The sequence below is a fragment of the Salminus brasiliensis genome, chromosome 8 (assembly GCF_030463535.1).
Source record: "Salminus brasiliensis chromosome 8, fSalBra1.hap2, whole genome shotgun sequence".
Taxonomy (NCBI): domain Eukaryota; kingdom Metazoa; phylum Chordata; class Actinopteri; order Characiformes; family Bryconidae; genus Salminus; species Salminus brasiliensis.
In genome coordinates this window covers 10,576,498-10,596,813 of record NC_132885.1, presented here as the reverse complement: position 1 = coordinate 10,596,813, position 20,316 = coordinate 10,576,498, and the positions used below count along the sequence as shown (strand labels likewise).

At 39.5% G+C, this 20,316-nt stretch overlaps 1 protein-coding gene across 14 annotated transcripts in view; it reads right to left on the bottom strand.

The window, feature by feature from the left end:
- Positions 1–205: 205 nt before the first annotated feature.
- Positions 206–20,316, bottom strand: part of tns1b (tensin 1b) — a 212,577-nt gene continuing 192,466 nt past the window's right edge. For 8 of the 14 annotated variants that reach the window (XM_072685580.1, XM_072685579.1, XM_072685574.1 and 5 more), the window contains 12 exons: positions 18,906–19,077; positions 16,734–17,773; positions 15,133–15,219; positions 13,231–13,371; positions 12,301–12,393; positions 10,301–10,378; positions 8,958–9,029; positions 8,165–8,191; positions 7,405–7,573; positions 6,682–6,750; positions 6,387–6,416; positions 206–3,596 (listed from right to left, as the gene is read on the bottom strand). In XM_072685580.1, coding sequence (XP_072541681.1) covers positions 3,455–3,596; positions 6,387–6,416; positions 6,682–6,750; positions 7,405–7,573; positions 8,165–8,191; positions 8,958–9,029; positions 10,301–10,378; positions 12,301–12,393; positions 13,231–13,371; positions 15,133–15,219; positions 16,734–17,773; positions 18,906–19,077 — 2,120 coding nt within the window. In that variant the 3' untranslated portion in view covers positions 206–3,454. The remainder of the gene's footprint in view (positions 3,597–6,386; positions 6,417–6,681; positions 6,751–7,404; positions 7,574–8,164; positions 8,192–8,957; positions 9,030–10,300; positions 10,379–12,300; positions 12,394–13,230; positions 13,372–15,132; positions 15,220–16,733; positions 17,774–18,905; positions 19,078–20,316) is intronic. The other 6 variants (XM_072685578.1, XM_072685588.1, XM_072685587.1 and 3 more) reach the window with 3 other exon arrangements.

The window sequence follows — 20,316 nt, the reverse complement described above, 5'->3', positions numbered from 1 at the left end:
GAATGATGTGGGGAGGAAGTGCCATCAACCCACCCCAGTAAAGGGTGTGATTGTGCTCTCTCTGACTCCGGCTGTTGATGGCAAATAAAGTTGCCTTTTTGAAGATGCAAGGTTTTTACATGGCAGTGATGATATACTGTAATACAATGAATGGCCAAGTGTGGAAGAATACAAGGAGCAGTAAATGCACTCAAGAAACAAAGGCTTTCAAGGAACAGTGTACTTTAATGTATCTGATTTGGATTGCTCTTTAATATGTATTTTCAAAAAAACAAAAAAACGGTAAAACGAAGGAAGCCATACATTCAAAAAGCAAATAACACATAGTTCTGTACAGCAATAGTAGCACATTCACACATTCTAGGCCAAGAGCTATTGTCAATTAGTGTGCACAACACTGTCAACTTACATACGGAAAAGTGAGAGCTTCGTTAGAGCAGAGAGACTCTCTCTCTCTCTTGAGGACATCATATTAAAAAAAAAAAACACACACATTACCAACCGATGTAACAATATTCTTGCTGGCGAGTTATATAATAAATAAGACGTGAGCTGATCTAAGTGTACAGGCTGAGTGAAGTGTCTAATGAGGAAAGCTTTCTAATGTACACATCACTACTCATACGGTTTCTGGCGCTGATAAAAGACGTTGAGAGACATCTGTTACATTTTTTGCTTTTGCTATTCTTGCAGCTCTTGAAAGTTAAGTGCTTTGAAACCTTATTAGAGAAGTTTCTTTTAAGGCTAAACGGGGGAAAGGAGCAGCCCTATGCAGTTTCACACCAAAGCCGGTCTCCACACTCTCCTCACCAAAGACGTTGACCTGCTGACCAACTGCAGGGTGATCGATACTCAAACAACGTGTAGCATAGAAAAGTCAAATAAAATCTTTGGCAACAAAACGAAAGTATGTACAAACAACAAAAAGGAAAGTTTCATTTTGCCCTCAATACAGTGGCCTTAAACACCTCTGTGGTAATGGCCATGACGTGTTGTCTATGTGTATAGGTGTGACATTATGGACACAATGTAGAAAAGAACACCTGGTTTTTTATCCAATCAGACAGTGGCAACGTTTCGCAAATTACAGTTAAAACACTGCAGTAATTGCCCGAATCATCAGGAGGGATTCAGTGGACCTGATATGATGAGAATAAGGAAAATGGGGAGTATGTAAGGCCTGACTTTGCCTCTAGGTGGCACCACTGATATTGTCTTCTGGGGGAGAACAGGATTTCCCCTGTATCTCTGAAGTGTCTTCCACGGTGGGAAGGCGAGTTGAGGACGTGGTAATATGACATGTCTGAAGTGTTAGTGGAGCAACGTTCTGTATGCTGAACACCCCTGCACACTATTCCCAGACCATTCCATGTAAAGACATGATAAAATCTTGGGATCATTCTCTCCTCTGCCAAAGCAGTGTCAGCGCCTACCTTAAAGCGTAAAACAGTACAAGTCATAAGAAGTCAAGGCAGTAATAAAAAAAAAAAAAAAAAAAAAAAAAAAACCACAACAACAAGCTTTCAAATACATACACTTTACACCATATATAACTAAATGCTCCTCAAAACCTCTCGATTTTGAAATCTTAGCCAAAATAGTTTTTTTTTTTTTTTTGCTTTTTCCCAAAGCTTTCGCAATCTTTAGGTAGACTATACAATATATGCACAAGTATAGGAGTTAACATAGAGCAACATAGCAAAATAATAAATATATTCAGTAAAGTCACTTTTTGAAGTGTTTTCATATATATATTTATATATATTTAGCTTACTTTGGGGTATGATGAATGTGTGTGTGTGTTTGAATAAGGCCTGTATAATACAGTATGCACTGGAACACCCAAAACTCTGCACCAAGTGCAACACACTGACTGTTCTGACCTGAATTGAAGATAACATAGCAGTAGTGGAAAGAAATGGCCAGCCCTTATTGGTAGGAAGCCTCCGAAAGTAAGGGACACAGCCAGAACAAGGAGGACAGAGGTCAGAGGCTGGATAGCCACGATAATGACCAGAAAGAGTAGCGAGAGAGGAGAAAAAACATTCCCTGCTGGACAAATACATTCCCTTCCCTGGGCAGGAGCTGGGGATGGCAGTGCACACACAGATGCTTTTTTCCAGAAGGTTGTGGCTGGACTACAGCATGGACAGGACAGGATCTGGAGGATGTTTTTTTCAAAGCAGGATTGCTTATTTAGCTAGATAGCTAGGCCTATCCAAATTGATTAAAACACAGTAGTGCATTGAATGTAGGCTTTTTAGGTTTAGGTTTTTATGATTTGTTGGTCTCTTGTCCTCTTACTGATTCTGTAAAGCTGCTTTGTGATAACGCCAGTTGTAAGAAGCGCTATACAAATACATTTCATTTGATTTGATGATTCTGAATCTGTTTAAGGTAAGGTTGCTACACAATATTGCTTGTATGGTGAACTTACCTTAACAGAGCATTTTTACTTTTGAGAGTATTTTATGTAGCTTGTTTATTTGTTTGGACAGCCACACTATCTTATCTGTGTGTAAATTCTGTAGTAAATTCAATGCATTACTTTTTTCAACCTGAGGGCCATTTTGCAGTCCACCACCTACACTTCTGGACAGTACACATTTAAAGACTGAGTGGACAGGACTTCATAAAATTTCAAAGAAGACAATAACAGAAAAAATAGAGCTAACGGTGGAATCTGGCCCGCATAGTTTATAGCCAGTGAAAGGTTTGGTCTGCATATGTGAAGTGTTATAGTGAAATAGGCTTCGTGCTACACAGCACTTGCCTGGACACACATGATAACATGCAAAATGCTCTTAAGTACTTTTAGCACGAAAATATAGACGCATTTCCAGAGAAGACAAGATATTTTACTGTTTAAGTTGAGAGAAAATTTCAACATTCTCCAAAATAAGCAGTCTTACTTTACAAACAAAAAACAAACAAAAAAAAGACCTTCAAATAATTACAAATAGATCCTGACAGCTGTCTGATCTTTGGTATATCAATCCAAAAGCCTGGTATCAGTCTCATCATCTCCTTCATCCCTCTTTTTAAACTTTTTCGTTTCCTTTTTTTTTTTTTTACAAAAAAAAAATCCAAAACAAAAACAACACTCTCACTGACGTCAGTCCCTCCTATCTGAGGTCTAACCCCACACAGAGATGAATATCACCTCTCTCCTCTTCCTCACCACACCACTCCTCCCCTTCACAGCACTTCCTCTGTCCCCATCCGAGCTCGACTCCCTAGGCCATCTAAACACGTCTCCTGACACACACACACTCAAGTGTGCGAGCATTCCACCACTTGGCTGAACGTTAACACACACACACACACACACACACACACACATACAGAAACGAAAGAATAGAGAATGCATCAGAACAGAAAAGAAGGGAAAGCAGTCCTCCAGGGGGGGGGGGGTTGAGAAGGTGGGGTGGGGGGTGTGAGAGCCCGGAGCAGCTCATCGTTTCTGGGAGCCGATCATCACTTTGGAGACGAAGTTGACGATGGCTGTGGCGGGTTGGTCAGGGTCCATCTCAGCGAACAGGTGACTGACGTTATCTGTTGTGCTTCCCTGCTTTCTGGCCACAAATCCAAAGAACCTGAAACAGAAGAACAGCTTCTGATCAGGTCTTTCCAGATACTTCCACCTTGATTTAAACAGAAGAACGGTATTATTTTAGCACAGGCTGCATGGACTGTTTGCCTACCATGATTAGCAGGTGCTAACTGGATCTTTAGGGCGCCTGAATGGAATACTCAAGCATTTTTCAACACAGTCTCCATAAGCTTTGCTACATTTGTATTGCATGGTTATTCATAATATGCAATCGTTTTAATAGAAGGGGAGTGATCTGACACATAGTTTCTGGGCATGTCCCAGATTGTCTGAGTTCTGGACGGCCATATTTAAATTTTTATCTGAAGCATTTGATGTTGTTGTGAAGCCTTTGGGGTTCTGGAAAGCGGTGCATCAGTAAATAATAAAAAAGAGTGACGCCTTGGCCTTTGCCACACATTTAGCACGAAGAAGAATTTAGCAAGATTGGAAATCAACACACCAACCTAAATTTACACACTGGCTTAATGCCATCTTACTATTTCTGAAAGTAGAAAACATTTTACATACATTACATTTTGAGGATCAACCAAAACAATTTATAAAACTGGGAACCCAGTGTTAACCCACTTTGAAAATATGCAGACCATCACCTTAGATGGTGAGATAAGCTCCAACATTATCTTAATACATGTGGAATGGCTAATCAATAATATCCACAGTGTTTCCCCTCCATGTCTGATTTTTTTTCTCGTTTGTTTGTTGTTTTTTTCCTTGTTTGGTATATGTATATGTGTGTATGTATGTGTGTATATATATATATATATATATATATATATATATATATATATATATATATATATACACAACATTTGTTTATTATATACACTGTTTTAACCTAAGCAGTTTTAACCTAAAGGCAGTTAAAGCAGGGAAGCGGGGAGGGGTGGAGGTGGGGTTTGAGATATACCAAAAAACATTCAAAATGTAATACTAGTTCATCTCAATGATAATATTGTGTAAACAAAAAGAAGGGGAGCGAACTGTTATCTATCAAATCATCTTACGTAGAACTGAACTTTAAAAGAGGCCAATTCCAAAACCCCAACAATAACCCAAGTCTTTCGCCGCTAAACACAATGGCTTCCTCTGGAGGATATGAATGTGAAAGAAGTCAAGTCAATTCAATGAGCGAGTGCTGGCTAAAAGCTAACCATACCAGGCCCTGCTCCAATCTCCTCAGCTAGCTGAGCGCACACTATGTCGACTGAACATTCAGGTCACCCAGAGAGGACAGCCATACTATCTAGTATGACGCAGACAAATTGCAAAAAATAAGAATTACAATGTTCTTGTTACAGAGCTTAAAGCAAAGTTATGCTATTCTATGATATGCTAAACTACAAGGCTGATGTAAGCCAGCCAACCAGAGCTCCTAATTGTTCTTTATGAACCCACCAAAAATGGAAGAAAAGATCCGTGTGTTTTATTCTGAGGCAAAATAACAGGGTGGTAAACAGGCTTGTAAAACTGAATCTGGGCATTTTTCACTCCAACCAAAGTCACATACACATGGACTTACTATTTCAGGAACAACTTAAAACACTTAATAAATGCACTTTATGGCACCTTTAAGGCCACACACAGGAAAGGAAAAGTTCTCCTAGACAAAACTAAGTATGATCAATTTATAATTTACATTTATGGCATTTAGCTGACGCTCTTATCCAGAGCAACTTACAAGGTTACTCGTATTACAAAGGTGGGCCAATGTAGTGTTAGGAGCCCAGAGACTCTTATTGGTGTAACACAGCATAGTCACCCAGACTGGGAATTGAACCCCAGTCTCCCATGTGGCGAGGTAGCTCACTAGCAGGTAGTGGTATTATCTGTTGCTCCACACCAACCACTTACAACCAATTTACAAATCCCTTTCCGTGTCCTGAGAAACGTTCTTGCAGAACTACCCACAGAAGATCATACTTCTGTCTAGTCTAGCTCATCCTAAAACGAAAGGTCAAGCCTCAGAAGATCAGAAGATAATATAGCAACCAATTTCCCCCTGCCTGTAAGTGCCTCTAACCTTCTTGGTCCACAGCCTGCCTCGAGCCTGCCTACCCCTACTTCCAATCTCAGCTGCTGAGACGCTTGAGGCTGGCAGCGACGATATGTTTCAGTTTGGTTTTCTATGAGCTGTTTAAAAGTTCAACACACAGTTACACACTCTGCACATGTTTAAACTGGTGCTATAATTAGCACAGCTTCATAATACTTTATTGTACTTGACTAGCTCTCTCTATTCGGCCTATAAACCACACAGCATCATACCCCAGCATAACCCACTTTGGCCCTGACATCATGCGCTTTCATCCTTTGCCCAGTTTATTAATCTGTTCTTCCAGCCTCAGCTATCTGCCCAGTACATCAGCACTGCAGAGTTTTTTATGAGTGGCCTTTTACAGACTCATCTCTTTAATACACAGCCCAGAGGAGCCATGAAAGCACTCACATGCTTCAGTGCTCTGATAGTGTGACAGGCTTTAGGACAGAGAGCAACGCAGGGCACAAAGTGTATGTGTATATGTATGTGTGCGGGTGGGTACAGGGGCATAGTTGTGACAGTGGATAATTACAGTCAATTAAATGAAATACGAGATGATTATGTCAAAGCTCATGGTCGAGTATGAGAGATGTAGTCCAGACACAGCTTACACACTAGGCTGGACTGAAGCATTTATATCTCTTGATGTTCAAAAGTGCTCAGTACAGATAATTAAGAAGGACTACAGTCATCATCATCCTCATCATCATCATAGGCCTGAACGATACTTACTTTGCAGTGCCACCTTCTGCTTTACTCCACCTATGGAAACATTAAAACAGGCAGAGTCAAGCCACAGTCTGTGTATATATATATATATATATATATATATATATATATATATATATATATATATATATATATATATAATAGATATAGATATAGATAGATAGATATAGGAGCTGCTGTAACATATAAGTTTCATGTAACGATTAAAGGAGTGTCTGATGTTACATAGTCAGCTAAAACTGTGCTGCGTTTGTTAGGTGTATGGTCAGTTCGAAAAAGTAAAGAATGGGACACATACTTCCTGTCCTGCGGGTCAATGTCACAGAACGTAACTGTGCTGATGGGGTAGTGACGTCGGAAAAAAATCCTGTTGGTTAACAAGATAATCTTTTTTAGAAAATATGAAATATGACATTAATATTGTTTGTTATAGGTTAATATACATTATATCAATGCACAAAACAATTGTATGTATACACTATAGAATACATATTACATATGATATTTATATGACATATACTAGTTAACCAATATTAACCAGTTTGTTATGTATACAATGTTTAACAATAATAAAGAATGATATTAAAGATTTTTTTGCAATAATATAAAACCTATAAAATCTGGCTGCTGACACTTTTTTTTGGTTTCTGACAATTAGTAGGATATTAGGATTTAAATACAAATGATACAGTTTAAGATCTGTATAGAATGATAAACAAAGCTGTAGACATTTTTAAAACAACTACAGCATAAAAATAAATATGTTATAATAAAATGTGTCTTAATGTCTCAATCAAAAGGCAGATAAATTAGCAAACACATGAATGTAAATAGATAATTACAGTATATTATTTATTATAAGTTGATCATTGAATTCTTAAAACATCCCTTAAAAAGGCATAAAACAATGTAAAAAATATTTGATAAATAATATAAAATAAACATGTTGATATGGCAAGTGATTTAGTAGTGTTGCCTCATTTTCTCATATTCTATTGTGTGTATTTTAAGATCCACCCACTTTCTCTGGTTGTCCGTTAAGGTGATGCCCTGTGACGACACCTTAAAGTGAACTATGGTGGCGGTGGGTATGGGACTGGCTGCCATGGTTTCTGAAATCGCCTTGGCGACAGCCTGTGGCCCAGTCAGAGACTCCATATCCACTGAGTTTATGTACAGGACGTTGCATGCTGGGAATCAAAACAGATATGATGGGTTACAAACTGTACAGTGACAGATCCAGGTCTGAATTACACATTGTGCACAAACCAGTACATCCAATTCTATTCATTTACTTCATATTTACTATTTCAAACTACTGTATAATCAGAACTATAATCCATCTGGGATAACACTGGAAGAGCTGGAGAACGGTCACCACTCTTTAACCTTTAATCACACACACAGGACCGGATTGTTAGTATCTCTGCATTAGATTTCACATTTTCTTTTCATATCTTCAGCACTTCTGCATCCATGCAAGGCAATCCAACATCACTCATCTAAAATAAAACATGCTGTCTAGCATCAATCTGAGGATTCAAAAAACAGCCTTTATAAAACCAGCATTGCAAAATGACAGTATATTAAAGAGCAGCCATGTAGTTTTAGTGGACGGACAGAGATAGATACATATACAGTCTCCAGCATACTGTTACACTCCCTCATGCATAGTCTCGAGACACAGGAGAGTATGTCTGTTCAGGATGCATCAATCAAAGTTGATTATTAATGCGACAAAACAGAAAAACACAGAACAAATAAAGTAACACTGAGTTTACCATGGGAATCAACTGGACTCTTCAGGCCTATGGTCACACAGGGGTGACCGCACAATGAAGGAGAACATGGCATCGCTTTAGAAGTGATATCAGAACAAAAGTAGCCAATAGGTTTAAGCTAACACTTTTCATCCCTATTTTATTTGTGGGCAATTTGTAAAGCTCAAAACTTAAAAATCTGCCCACTTCTATATACAGAATAAGCTTTAATAAGCTTATTTAATAAGCTTCCTTGTTTATGGTGGTTCTCAAATGTTTCAATGTTCAAATGTGTCCTAGTTCTTGGTACCACCAGACATTACACATTTACCTCTAACTTGTTCTAAGCTAAAGTGTCTGGATCTGGGATAATAGGCCCCAATAACTGGATTGAGAAACGCTGGTTCCAAATACAACCATCTGAATGTCATTTTTATGAAGAACTGATCATCCTAACCACAGGATAAATATTTTTTTTTCTGGACAATTGAAAAAATAACTTTAACCCCATGACACTCCAAGGCTTACTACACACTGAGGTATTGCTCAGTAACTACAGGAACAAACTGGTGGGGCAATTTTCTGGTAACAGATGTTTGTAATAACAGTTTCAGTTTCCTGCTGGTGAGCCATAGGTTTTTATGGGGCACACAAGTACAACATGGAATATGTGGTCCAGTTTCTCTTATGATCTTGTAATGAAGGCAGAATTAGTAAGAACACTAAAACAAGTACTCAGGAAAACATCCTTCAAAAAAATATCCTTTAGAAAAACTAATTTGTGACAATATGAACTACATTAATGCCTTTTTACCTGCACCCTGTTTCAGCAGCTCTGTAGCTGGATTGACTGGCGTGGCAACCTCTGGGATCTCTTCATGGGGGTCTGCAAAAACACAAATCAGACCCACATTAAGACGTAATGTGACTGACAGCCTAAACCCAGTTTACCTACGAATTGCTGACAAGCATTAATCAGAATCAGAAATACTTTATTGATCCCCAGAGGGAATTTACAGTTGTTACAGCTGCAGCCGTTTGTGTAAGAATAAACACAGTATAAAATAAACTATAACTATAATAATAAATAAACATTCTATAAAATAAATAAAATAAATTAAAAACAAATAGAAGAAAAAGAGAAAAACTTGAAATGTATATATATATATATATACATTATATGAATTTAATAAAGTGACATAGTGGTAATAACTGTGATAAATCTGGATTTTTTTTTTTTAAGTTATTGCACACATTAAATTGAATTACAATACTAAAGTAACTATTAACAGATCATACAGCATATTTTGACTATTATAAGTATATTGACATTTAGTTATACATTTACTTTATATGCTCTTTTTTTCTTAATATGATTAACATGAATGTGCTGATTCGTGAAGTTTGGGACAAGATCTATCATTACAAATGCAGGAAATTAATGAATGGAAAGCCCAGTCTGCTCTTCTGCAGTTCAACAAATAAAGTACATTGTCAAGTATAAAGTATCAGTCAGAACATCTGTCTGATTCTTATTATTTTGAGGGATTTGTGTCTTTACTGTCCAACAACTCAATCGCAATAGTCTTTGATGGCCTTCAATGATGCAGCACATCAGTTTCAGTATCTCACAGTAAAAATCTAGTCTCTGCAAGATTGAGAAATTACTACTATTACATTCCACCAAAGTCCTGTAAGGGTTAAGGTTTAAAGGAGGTCCCACTGTGTGTTCCTGAAAATGTGAAAACCCTACATCACCAGAAATGACAAGGTAGCAAAGGGGGAGAAAGTTTGCTGGTTGTCCAACACTGGCTATGACCTCTCACTCTCCTGAAGGGAATTCTCACCCCGCTGGGGCTCTCCATGCCGATCTAACACCCTGTCACACATTGTTTGAGAGAGCAGGGATGAGCCCTGCGTTCCTTGCTCCTCTCACACCTGCACGACACCTAACAGCTGTCTGAGGAAGAGTAAAAGCTGCCCTGGCACTGTGCTCACTTTAGGAAGTATTCACACCAACGAAGAAGTCGTAAATCACCCTGACAGACCAGCCAGAGTGGGGTCATGTTTGAAAGGCCACATGAACACAAACACACACCCACACACACACATACAACACAAACATGAGCACATAACACACGATAATGCATTTCATACCTTTTGTGGGAATGACCAGTTTGCATGGTAGAGCCAGTGGAGTTATGGAGTGTTGGTACACTAATGCGGAAAGGCAACCTGGTGGAGAGAGAGAGAGAGAGAGAGAGAGAGAGAGAGAGAGAGAGAGAGAGAGAGAGAGAGAGACTTGAATTAGATTTACAAGGTCAGAAATCAGAGAAGGACATGCTTTACATGTTCGACTTCCTAATGAGGTCATGCACTGAAGCCTTGCCATGCAATACATCATTTGAACAGTATCAATCTAAGCTTGTTAGATGCAGAGAGAATCTGATGATAGCACTAGCCTGCATATCCTCCTCAGTTACAAGGCTAGGAAAATAACACATGGGTGAAAGCCCACAATGCCAAGCCTTGTACAAGCATTTTCCCAATGGCTCTGACTCAGTTTGTGGATAAGAAAACTCTAGGGGGCGCTACAACATTACTTATTACCCCTGTGTACTGACCAGAACTATCTACAGTGGGAGAAAAGCAAAGTAGAGACATGAAGTAGAGAGGAAATGTTGTAACATGTTGAAATAAAGTGATTTTGATGAACATACTTTAGTTTTTATTATGTGCTAGGTCAGGTGCTTTACATTAAAAAGACTTGTAGTTAGCTGGAACTTAGAGCTGGGTGATATGGTGGAAATATTATACCACATTATTTAAATAAATTTTTACATGACACAATATTCATACAAATGAATCTTTAAGCAGTAACAATATTCATGATATGCTCAGAAAAAGTATATTGTATCACAATAACAACACTTATTTGAAGTGGATATAATATAATAATATACTCACAAATGTAATATTTGCCCATTATAGAACCCATTCTTTACATTATACAAAGTACCGGTAAAAATGTCTGTAGTATAAGAATGTTTGCACCAAAAATGCAAGAAAATAAGACTGGCCTGTTTGAAAACTGCTGCTGTATTCCTTTAAAGGATCATTCACAAAGGTTTTTTAGGGGACTAAATGTGATTCTTCTACACCATCACTCCATTCTAGAAGTAGCACCACCATTTCTATCTGTCTTTAGTCTTAAAAAGGCCTCAAATAAATAAGCAACAACTAAATAAGTAACATTTTTAATCATTATAGGCAATATAAGCCCTTTCTCTCCATGTCTGTATTTGGAGCAAAGCCCATCTTTCCCTGTATGAGACTTGGCAGAGCATCGCCACAAAGTGAGCACCTCAGGGAGCGGGAGGGTGAGGGAAGCACTGATATCAGACACCTCTGCGATCGGCTCTGCCAGCTTTCACCCACACCTGCTCTCATTCTCACAGATCCAGCTTTCTTCTCTTACTCTATCCTGATAAACAAACGCTTATGCAATGGTCAACATACGAAGGTGTTTTAGAGCTTACATAAGCCATCTAGCTCGTCGTGTTTTCAATACAGTGCAGGAAAGGTAGAAGAGACAGTGCTTTTTTAGTGAGCAGCCAAGCCTAGCTTGTAATAAATGAAGTACACTAAATTAGAGAGAGGGCCTCTGGGAGGGCAGCACTGAGTGACTTGAACTGATCATGATACTATAATTAAAACTCTTTATAGGGTTCTCAACTTTAAACCCATCAGACTAGAAGTTGCACTTTATTTAGAGAGGACACTTTAGTCTCATTTACCTTTCCATTACATTTTACTAAATATCTGTGTAATATATTCTTTACTTCACTTCAATTTAACCTAAATCCCAACCCTAACCTCAAATCAAACTCAAAACCTAACTCAAAAACTAACACTGCTGAGAGACAACTTACTCTTACTACATTATCATCAGTAGATAATCTATAGGGAGCTAAAGTGTACTGTCTATATCTGGTGAGTCTGGGGAGTTTTCTGAACATGAACTAAACCTTTTATTTCAATGGGTCTTTCCAGAGCTGAGGTCCAGCATTTCCAGAGCACAGGGCACTGTAATTCAGCACTACAAAGCACAGGGCACATTCTGTGTGGATGAGAAGGAAGTGTGTGAACGAACTTACCGAAGTAGGGCTCGTTGGGACAGCCCTTTAGCTTCACCCCCTTTGGACTCGTCTCAATCAGGAAGTGGCGAACCAGCTCATTGGTGATGTCACCTGCAACATTATATTAATTATAGGTTGTGAGTTAGTACATTTATAATATTTGATTAAACCAAGCACAGGTGAATAGGAAGGTGATGTAAAAGTTTCTTAAAAACGAGTTAGAGTCTAGTAGTAGTTAGGTTAAATTGTATGAAATTCGTAATTTAAATTTAAAAGGTAAACTACATTCACTTCCCATATTCTATATTCACTTCCCATATTTTTGCACGTTTAAACATAGATAAAATTGTATTTGTATTTGTAATGCACAATTACAATTTCTACATACATCAATTATATTTATATTATATAAAACATATAATATGAAAACAAATAAAATCAATTATTACAGTTTTCTGTTGGTTTTCTGTAACAGTTACAGACTATTCTTTAACTAAAGGGTATTACCCCAGTGGCAAGTGATGGCCTGGTCAATTCTACCACAACAACCTGACGGGTGTGCAGTTAATTCTCTCTGAACATGAGGCAGGCAGAGACCCGAGAGCATCTGTGCTGAGAGTCGTCCTCATCTGCTCTCCTTAACGATACATTTTGATCAAGGACTTATGAAAAACACTTGCATTACATGTAAGCATGTGTGGATAGAAGCTGTTAATCAGATGCTGAGAGATGGATTATGGGTTAAGGCAGAGTCGGACTGCCTGTCTGGAATCGTTTTTGGATGCAGAGGGTAGGCTGTGGGTTAGTGGAGAAGCTTCCTGGCAGTAGTGTGTTGAGCAGTGTGTCCTTTACAGGTGTGTGAAAAAGAGGACGATCTGGAGTGTGCTGATAGAGAACAAGAATCTGTAAGTGGAGTGGAGTGCTGTGCATGGCCTAAGGGTGCAATACCTTTCTCAATACCTTTCTTGGCCTGCTGCACTGTGGGTGGCGGGGAGGCCACTTTCATGGCCAGGCCGTAGGCGCCTCGGAAGGAGTGACTGTCCCGAATGATGAATGCTCCTGGCTCCCTCTCTTTCAGGATGTTAATAGCTGTCAGGAGGAGCAAGAACAAAAGACAGAAGATATAATCAACATCTAGTCAACATCTGCTGACTTGTACAATGCAGGCTAGATCATATTATCAGGCTAGTTATTAGAACACTCATATACATAATAGATTTCAGGAGGTTGCGAAAGTATCTGTGTGGTAACTTGAGTTTGAGTAAACTATGTAGATTTACTGGTCTTCTGACATTTGCTTTGTTGTTTGGCATCTGATTATGGATTTGCCTGTTCATTACCCTGCCTGGTAGCGTTCTGACCTTTGCTTTTTTTAATAATGAGTATTGGCTTAGCGCTAAGCGCTAAAACCAGTCTGCGATTGCAACCTCACAATGGGGCAGTGGTGGCTCAGCTGTTAGAGCTCTGGGCTATTGATGACAGGGTTGTGGGTTTGATACCTGGGCTCGGCAAGCTGCCACTGTTGGGTCCTTACGCAAGGCCCTGCTCCCTGGGTGCTGGAGTTGGCTGCCCAGCACTCTGGGTGTGTGTGCTTACTGCTCCTAGTTCACTAGTGTGTGTGCTTACTGCTCCTAGTTCACTAGCGTGTGTGCACTACCACAGATGGATAAAATGAGGAGGACACATTTTGCTGTACATAGTACAGTGACCGATACTTGCACCTAAACCTAACAATACAACAGATCCAATCTATATGCAAGCATTGCTGCATTTAAATGCTGAGGAAGGGTCATACAGCTCTCATTTCTTCACCTAATCCACCTTTCCTCATTTGCTTTTGGAGAGTTAAACTGGGTTTTGGTGAAAGTCAGCTGGCTTAACCACTACTTGTGGCTGGTGTAGTCAGTTCTGCATATCAAATTTATAATGTGACTTTTTATAATATAATTATTTTTTTCAGCAGGCCTAATAATAATTGTAATAACTGTAATAATTGTAAATGTAGGTTTTAACAGCTGATGGTTAATGAATACGGTTATCTGGTTATTGGCACTCTCAAATAATTACATTGTAAGGTTGGAACTAACTGCATTATAGCATGTGTAAATATTTCAGTATTATAAACTAGACACCACATAGTATTACAGATATTTCAAACCTTTACATATTTCATCTTAGGAAGAGGCAAAAATTCAGCCTAGACATACAGCCCTGATCACAGCCTTTTAACATCTAATCATGAGCTTAGTTCATTATTCTGGATGCTTGTCTAACCATCTTAAGTTGATGTTCCACCCAGAGGGTAAGCAAATGCCATTCTGTTTTGAAAAAGTTTAACTAGGCATGACTAATTCTGCTTCTGGACAATCAGTCAGATCATTCATTTCAAGTCTTTATCACACCTGATCCAGAATGTGAAAATCACAGCCATATGTGTTGTGGTTATGGTCAGAGCTATATACATCTCCACTGTGGTCCACTGAGTTTAAACATGGTGCAGAATGACAGAGTGAGAGTCTATAGCACTGTAGGTTTCTGGGGCCTCCTTAGAGCATGTATTTGAGTTACACACAGCAGATGCAGATGTTTGCTAAGCTTAACAAAATGCATATGGCGCTGTGCATATGCTTGTGTTTAGTGCTATCTTATGTGCAGATTGCCTAATCCAATAAGAGTGCATCTCACAGGAGAACCAGATGTGGAGGCCAACAGCCACTGACCTTCTAACGAATACACAAAACAGGGCCAGTCAGGACACGGTAGGACTGTTTATAGGAGTTATATGCCTCATCTCTCAAACTAAATATAGGTCAAGAAGACCCCATTTCAGCGCACATGCCAAAATCTTACCTTGCTCTCTGGAGATGTCTGGTTTATACCAGAACTTGGAAGTGTCTTGGACAAACTTTACATTCAGTCTGGTCTCTGGGCTTCCATCTAGAAAGAGGACATAAAGTCAGTCTGGACGACATTTGGGGAATGATATTAAATTAGATTCCTGTTCCTAAATTATTCCTGTTTGCAATAACAAGCTGGAAGTAAACATGTAAACAGACACGCAAACCTGGGGTATGGTGGTACAATCTTACTCTCCATCTAAAGTTAGTTATATAGCCTCATCCGCATGCTTGAATTATTGAGTTTAACAGCTTCATACTAACCACAGGCCCACTGCTCTCCAAATAAGGCAGACAGTATTTCCAGTATTCTAGAAGCAGTTCCAGATTTAACCACAGAATTGCTATCAGACAGCCAGAGGTCACATTCTATCATAATGACAGAAATACAGCACACAGCATTTATTATATGGTAGTGTCTAGAACAGCCGACTCAGCTGGATATCCAACTGACAGAATTAACACTTCCACTGCAGAGAGCTTGTGGTTAATATGAAGCCGTTAAAGTCAGCAATTCAAGAAGGGCCGTCCTACATCTCAACACTTATTAGGATTGCTTTGGTTTGGCGTGCAAATAAAACTCTTGTTTTCAATATTTTAGAAATATTTTTTATGTTCCAATTTGTTTACATAAGGTATCATTTTTAGTACTTGGGGTTGTTCAGTACTGTGCAAAACTCTGTGGCCATTTGGCTATTCAATTTCCAGTCAAACCCATTAGGTACACATTAATCACTTCTCAGGAGATACTGCTAAATAGATTAAGTAAGTATTGTAAATAAGATAATCCGCTTGCATAAAAAAGGAAATATAAAAGAAGTGAAAAAAGTGTTCAGAACTGAAGTTGTCCAAATGTCCAAAACATTGTAGACCACCAAAGCTGCCCCTCTCAGATAAACAGTACGTAAAGCTTTCATCTTTGAGAAATAAGGGGGAAATCAATCTGAAAGAAGCTGCTGCTGTTCTCAGAACAATGGACTGACCAACCCAAAGTCCAGACCTCAAAATAATTTAAAGCATTTGGGATGACTTGGAAGGCCAGAAGCAGAAAAAGCTCCAAATTTTAAGGCTGAACTTTGGAGGTGTGGAAGAATCTCCCTGAAGATTTTATGGAAGAACTGAAAGTGAGTGTCATGGAAAGAACAGAAGCTGGACATAATAAATACTGAAAATGTGACGTGATATTTAATTGCTGAGGCTTCTGTGTGATTTTCTTTGGGGCTATGTTTATCCTGACAATGTAAACAGAAGTATTTTGAATGGAAATTAAATAAATGAATGAAGGTCACTGATCTCTGCATAGTACTGGATATCTCTGACAAAACCAGTTGCTAACAGTTCTTTAGTTAATGATTCAATGAAAAATAAAAATTCCACATATTTACACAGTAGTGACATTTAGACAATAAACAAAGCTTTTGGGGGATTTCTGCAATTGATAATAGCTCAACTCCGAGTGCATACCTTTAAAAGTAATACTGTAATTAGTGACATCAAATATGGTGTAAACTTATGCAGCTGAACTGCCACTATGTATTTTACACGACTACTTACCACACATGTTCAGTTTGGAGAAATCAGGAAGTGTGTGGAAGAAGTGGACACTTGGAGTACTCCCTCCGCTGGACATGGGTGAGGACACTTTCCCATTGAGAGTGCCGTAGGACAGGCTACCGTTAGGCCGCTCCCCACTCGACATACACCTCTTCTCAGGCAACTGCGGTTGCAGCCCAGGACTACCCTGTCTAAAGGCCAGGCCGTCAGGATATCCACCAGGGGACACAGGGAAGGATGGGGTAGAGGGTGGGTGATACCCTGAGCTGCTGCTCTGGCGGGACAGAGCCCCATGCCGCTCGTCCGGGGTAGTGTACCCACTGTACATGGGATGTCGGTCAAGGCTTGGGCTCCCATGGCTCACCTGGGACATGGAGGGGTGGCGGCCCAGGACAGGGCTGCCCTGACCGGGGTGAGTAAGAGAAGCCTGTCTGCTGAGTACAGGGCTGCTCTGAGTGGGCTGGGAGGTGGACGGTTGTCTGCTTAGCACAGGGCTGCTTTGGTTGGGTTGGACAATGGACAGTACGAGGGACGGCTGATATCCCATTGATGGGCTGTTTTGGAGGGCTTGCCTGCTTAAAGTGGGGCTGCTCTGTGTCCCCTGGCTAATGGGCATCTGTCTGCTCAGCATCGGGCTGCTCTGGGTTGCCTGCGAAACCATACCATGTCTAGCCATTATGGGGCTACTGGACACCCCGGGCTGATAGCCGTTGGGCGGAGATGGCTGCAGATCAAGAATGGGACTGTCCTGATTGGCCAGTCGGTTCTGGAGGGAGGGGCTGGTTGAGGTATTGGTGGATATGGTGTGATGAAGGGCAGGCTGGGCAGCCATGGCATTGACCTGCATGGGCTCCGGTGAGGAGGGGCTGATATCAGGGCTAATATAGCTGACTGCAAGGCTGCCAGGGGTGGAGTAAGAGGGATAGGAGGGCATAGGGAGGCAGGATGTGCTCTGTGAGGGCAGAGAACGGAAACCAGAGTCCACAGCTCCATGGGGTGTTTTGCTTAGACCCATCCCACTATCAGCCACTGGATGCTCTCTGGAGGAGGGAAAACAGCTCTATGAATAACATAATATTTGTTGAGTATTTTGAGTATGATTTTTTTCTATGATCTAAACTCTAAATTTGCTTTGATACATAAGAATAGGTTTTGGTAATATGTTTTAGTAATGTAATAATACGTTTTAGGTTTAAAATAATGTGCAGTATTAATAATACTAAAATAAATAAATAAAATATAATAATTCTACATGTGTACAGAATAATAAACAGAGCTAAAGATAAAAATATAAAAAGCTGACATTCTCAAACATCAATAATGATCCATAATCTTGACACATAATAACTTGGCACAAAATCAAAGTATATATATATTTTGGTCCCACTTTAAATTGTGTCTCTAATACCTATGTAGTTACAGATTAATAATGTAAATATAGTATATATATATATATATATATATATATATATATATATATATATATATATATAAGTAATGTAATGTAAATCTGTAATAATGCAAAAGCAATGTAACAACTGCTGATTTATTCACTGTTACAGATGCTTTACAGTACTACCACTTGTGTAAATACGTGTGAATTATCCCTAGTTTTGACTCATGCAATAACACAAGTGTATCTCTATAGCTGTGACTTCATATTTTTTCTTCTGTGATTATACAGGGTCAATAATATGAGGGTAATTGTATTTCTATTCTGCTTTTGCGGCTATTAATACTTGTAACACTGTGTAATTGTAACATATGTATGTGCACAGGCTGTAATGCATCTGTCCCACAGCAAGTCCATTACCAGTAGTTATATCTTTATTATTACATTAATTGTTAATGTGTAAGTACACTGTTATTATAAACACTTAATATAAAGTGGGGCAGACATGTACATTATGTATCATTTGATTACATGGATTTAAATTGTGTACATTAATAAATAATAGTACAGAATTAATTAAAAACTTCAAAAACGGTACAGTTGTGGTAGTAATAACTATTTTGCCTGAAATGCCCTTCTCTACTGCATGGTTATGAGAGTTGAATCTGGTGTATTACAGGTAAGTGAGAAACTGCTGAATTGCTTGTCCAGTGCTGGCACAGGAAGGGGAAAGGGAAAAAATAGCCAAGCAATCAAAGTCATCATCCAGCAGTACTCACAGTTCAGGGCTTTGCACAGGGCTGCTGGAGGACAGCGGGGTGTTGAAAGAGTGAGATGGGGTGGTTCCTCTGGCCAAGCTGCTGCTGTCAAATGTGGGAGATACGGGTGAGGATGGCTGCCCTCCAGCCACTGCTGCTGACCGGGCAACGGACTCTACGTAGCTCCGAGGCTCTGCACACACACATCAGATTTCATCACTCACTGGAGACCTGACAGGGTACTGTACTCCAACATTTCACGGCTCGAACTACATGACTGATGGTGCTGAATGACGCAAACACACATCCTGATCCTGATCGGACGTGGAGAAACTGATGGCTGAAACATTTTTCAGATGTTCAATCATGATCTTTTCACAACAAAAGAAGTAAAATGTCATGTTTCATGCTGAGAAGCTCTCTACATCATGTAGCCTTGGTTGATGTGTACTTTCTATAATAATGTAGTCTGTTTTCCAGCTCCTATGATTACAGTAATGGGTCAGGACAGGCACAAAAGACATTTGAAAGATGAGGAATGTATGTGGTGTGGTTGATAAGCACTTTGGCTACAGATCCTGGCTACTCTCAATAGGTAAGGTTAAGGTCTCTCCATGTGGCGTAAACAGTTGAGGCTTTCTCTTCTGAAGGCCCCTGGCTAACCTGTCTGTTAAAAGCTAATGGAATCTGTTCCTGATGAGAGACATCTGCTTTACTGGACCCTGAGCTGAAAATTGAGTTTACAGAGAACCTCCATGGGCCAGTCTGTTGACTCTCAAAGTGACACATAGGTCTGCTAAAGAGCCATGTTGTTATTACGAGAAAGAAAGGGTCTTGACCTCTTGATCATTTGAGCATTAAGAATACATACTCACTTCACATCCTTGACTTCTCTATTATAAAAGACACAAAGAAAACGGACAATCTGTGGGGATTGTTTCTAATCTAGCGTGAGGATTCATTGGGTTAATGGATAGATAGATAGAGACACGAGGATGGATTGAGATTTAAGGTGAAACTGAAGCGTACAGTTATGGGGGTGAGCTGGACAGTGGAACAATGACACGGCTTCAGCGTTAAGCTCTTACCTTCCTCTCCCTCACTCTCTGCACGAAGCAACAGGGAGGGGGATTTGGATCAAAGCAGAAATTAAGCATTGAAAAGAGGGCGTTGCAGAGAATGAGAACGATAGTGAGGACATTAACGAGATAAATAGAAAGAGGTTCAGTGAGAATACAGAGGGACATTTTTCCATAAATAAGACAATATGAGTATACTGGTTAGGAGATTTCACAACTATTCATCTACTTCAGAAAAACAAAGTAAAGAGAGAGAGCTAGAGGAAGAAGAGAGAGAAAGACATATAAAGAGAAAAAGAAAGCATGCCACAAGAGGTCTCAGCTTTAAATTATCTTCATCTTGCTTAGGAACA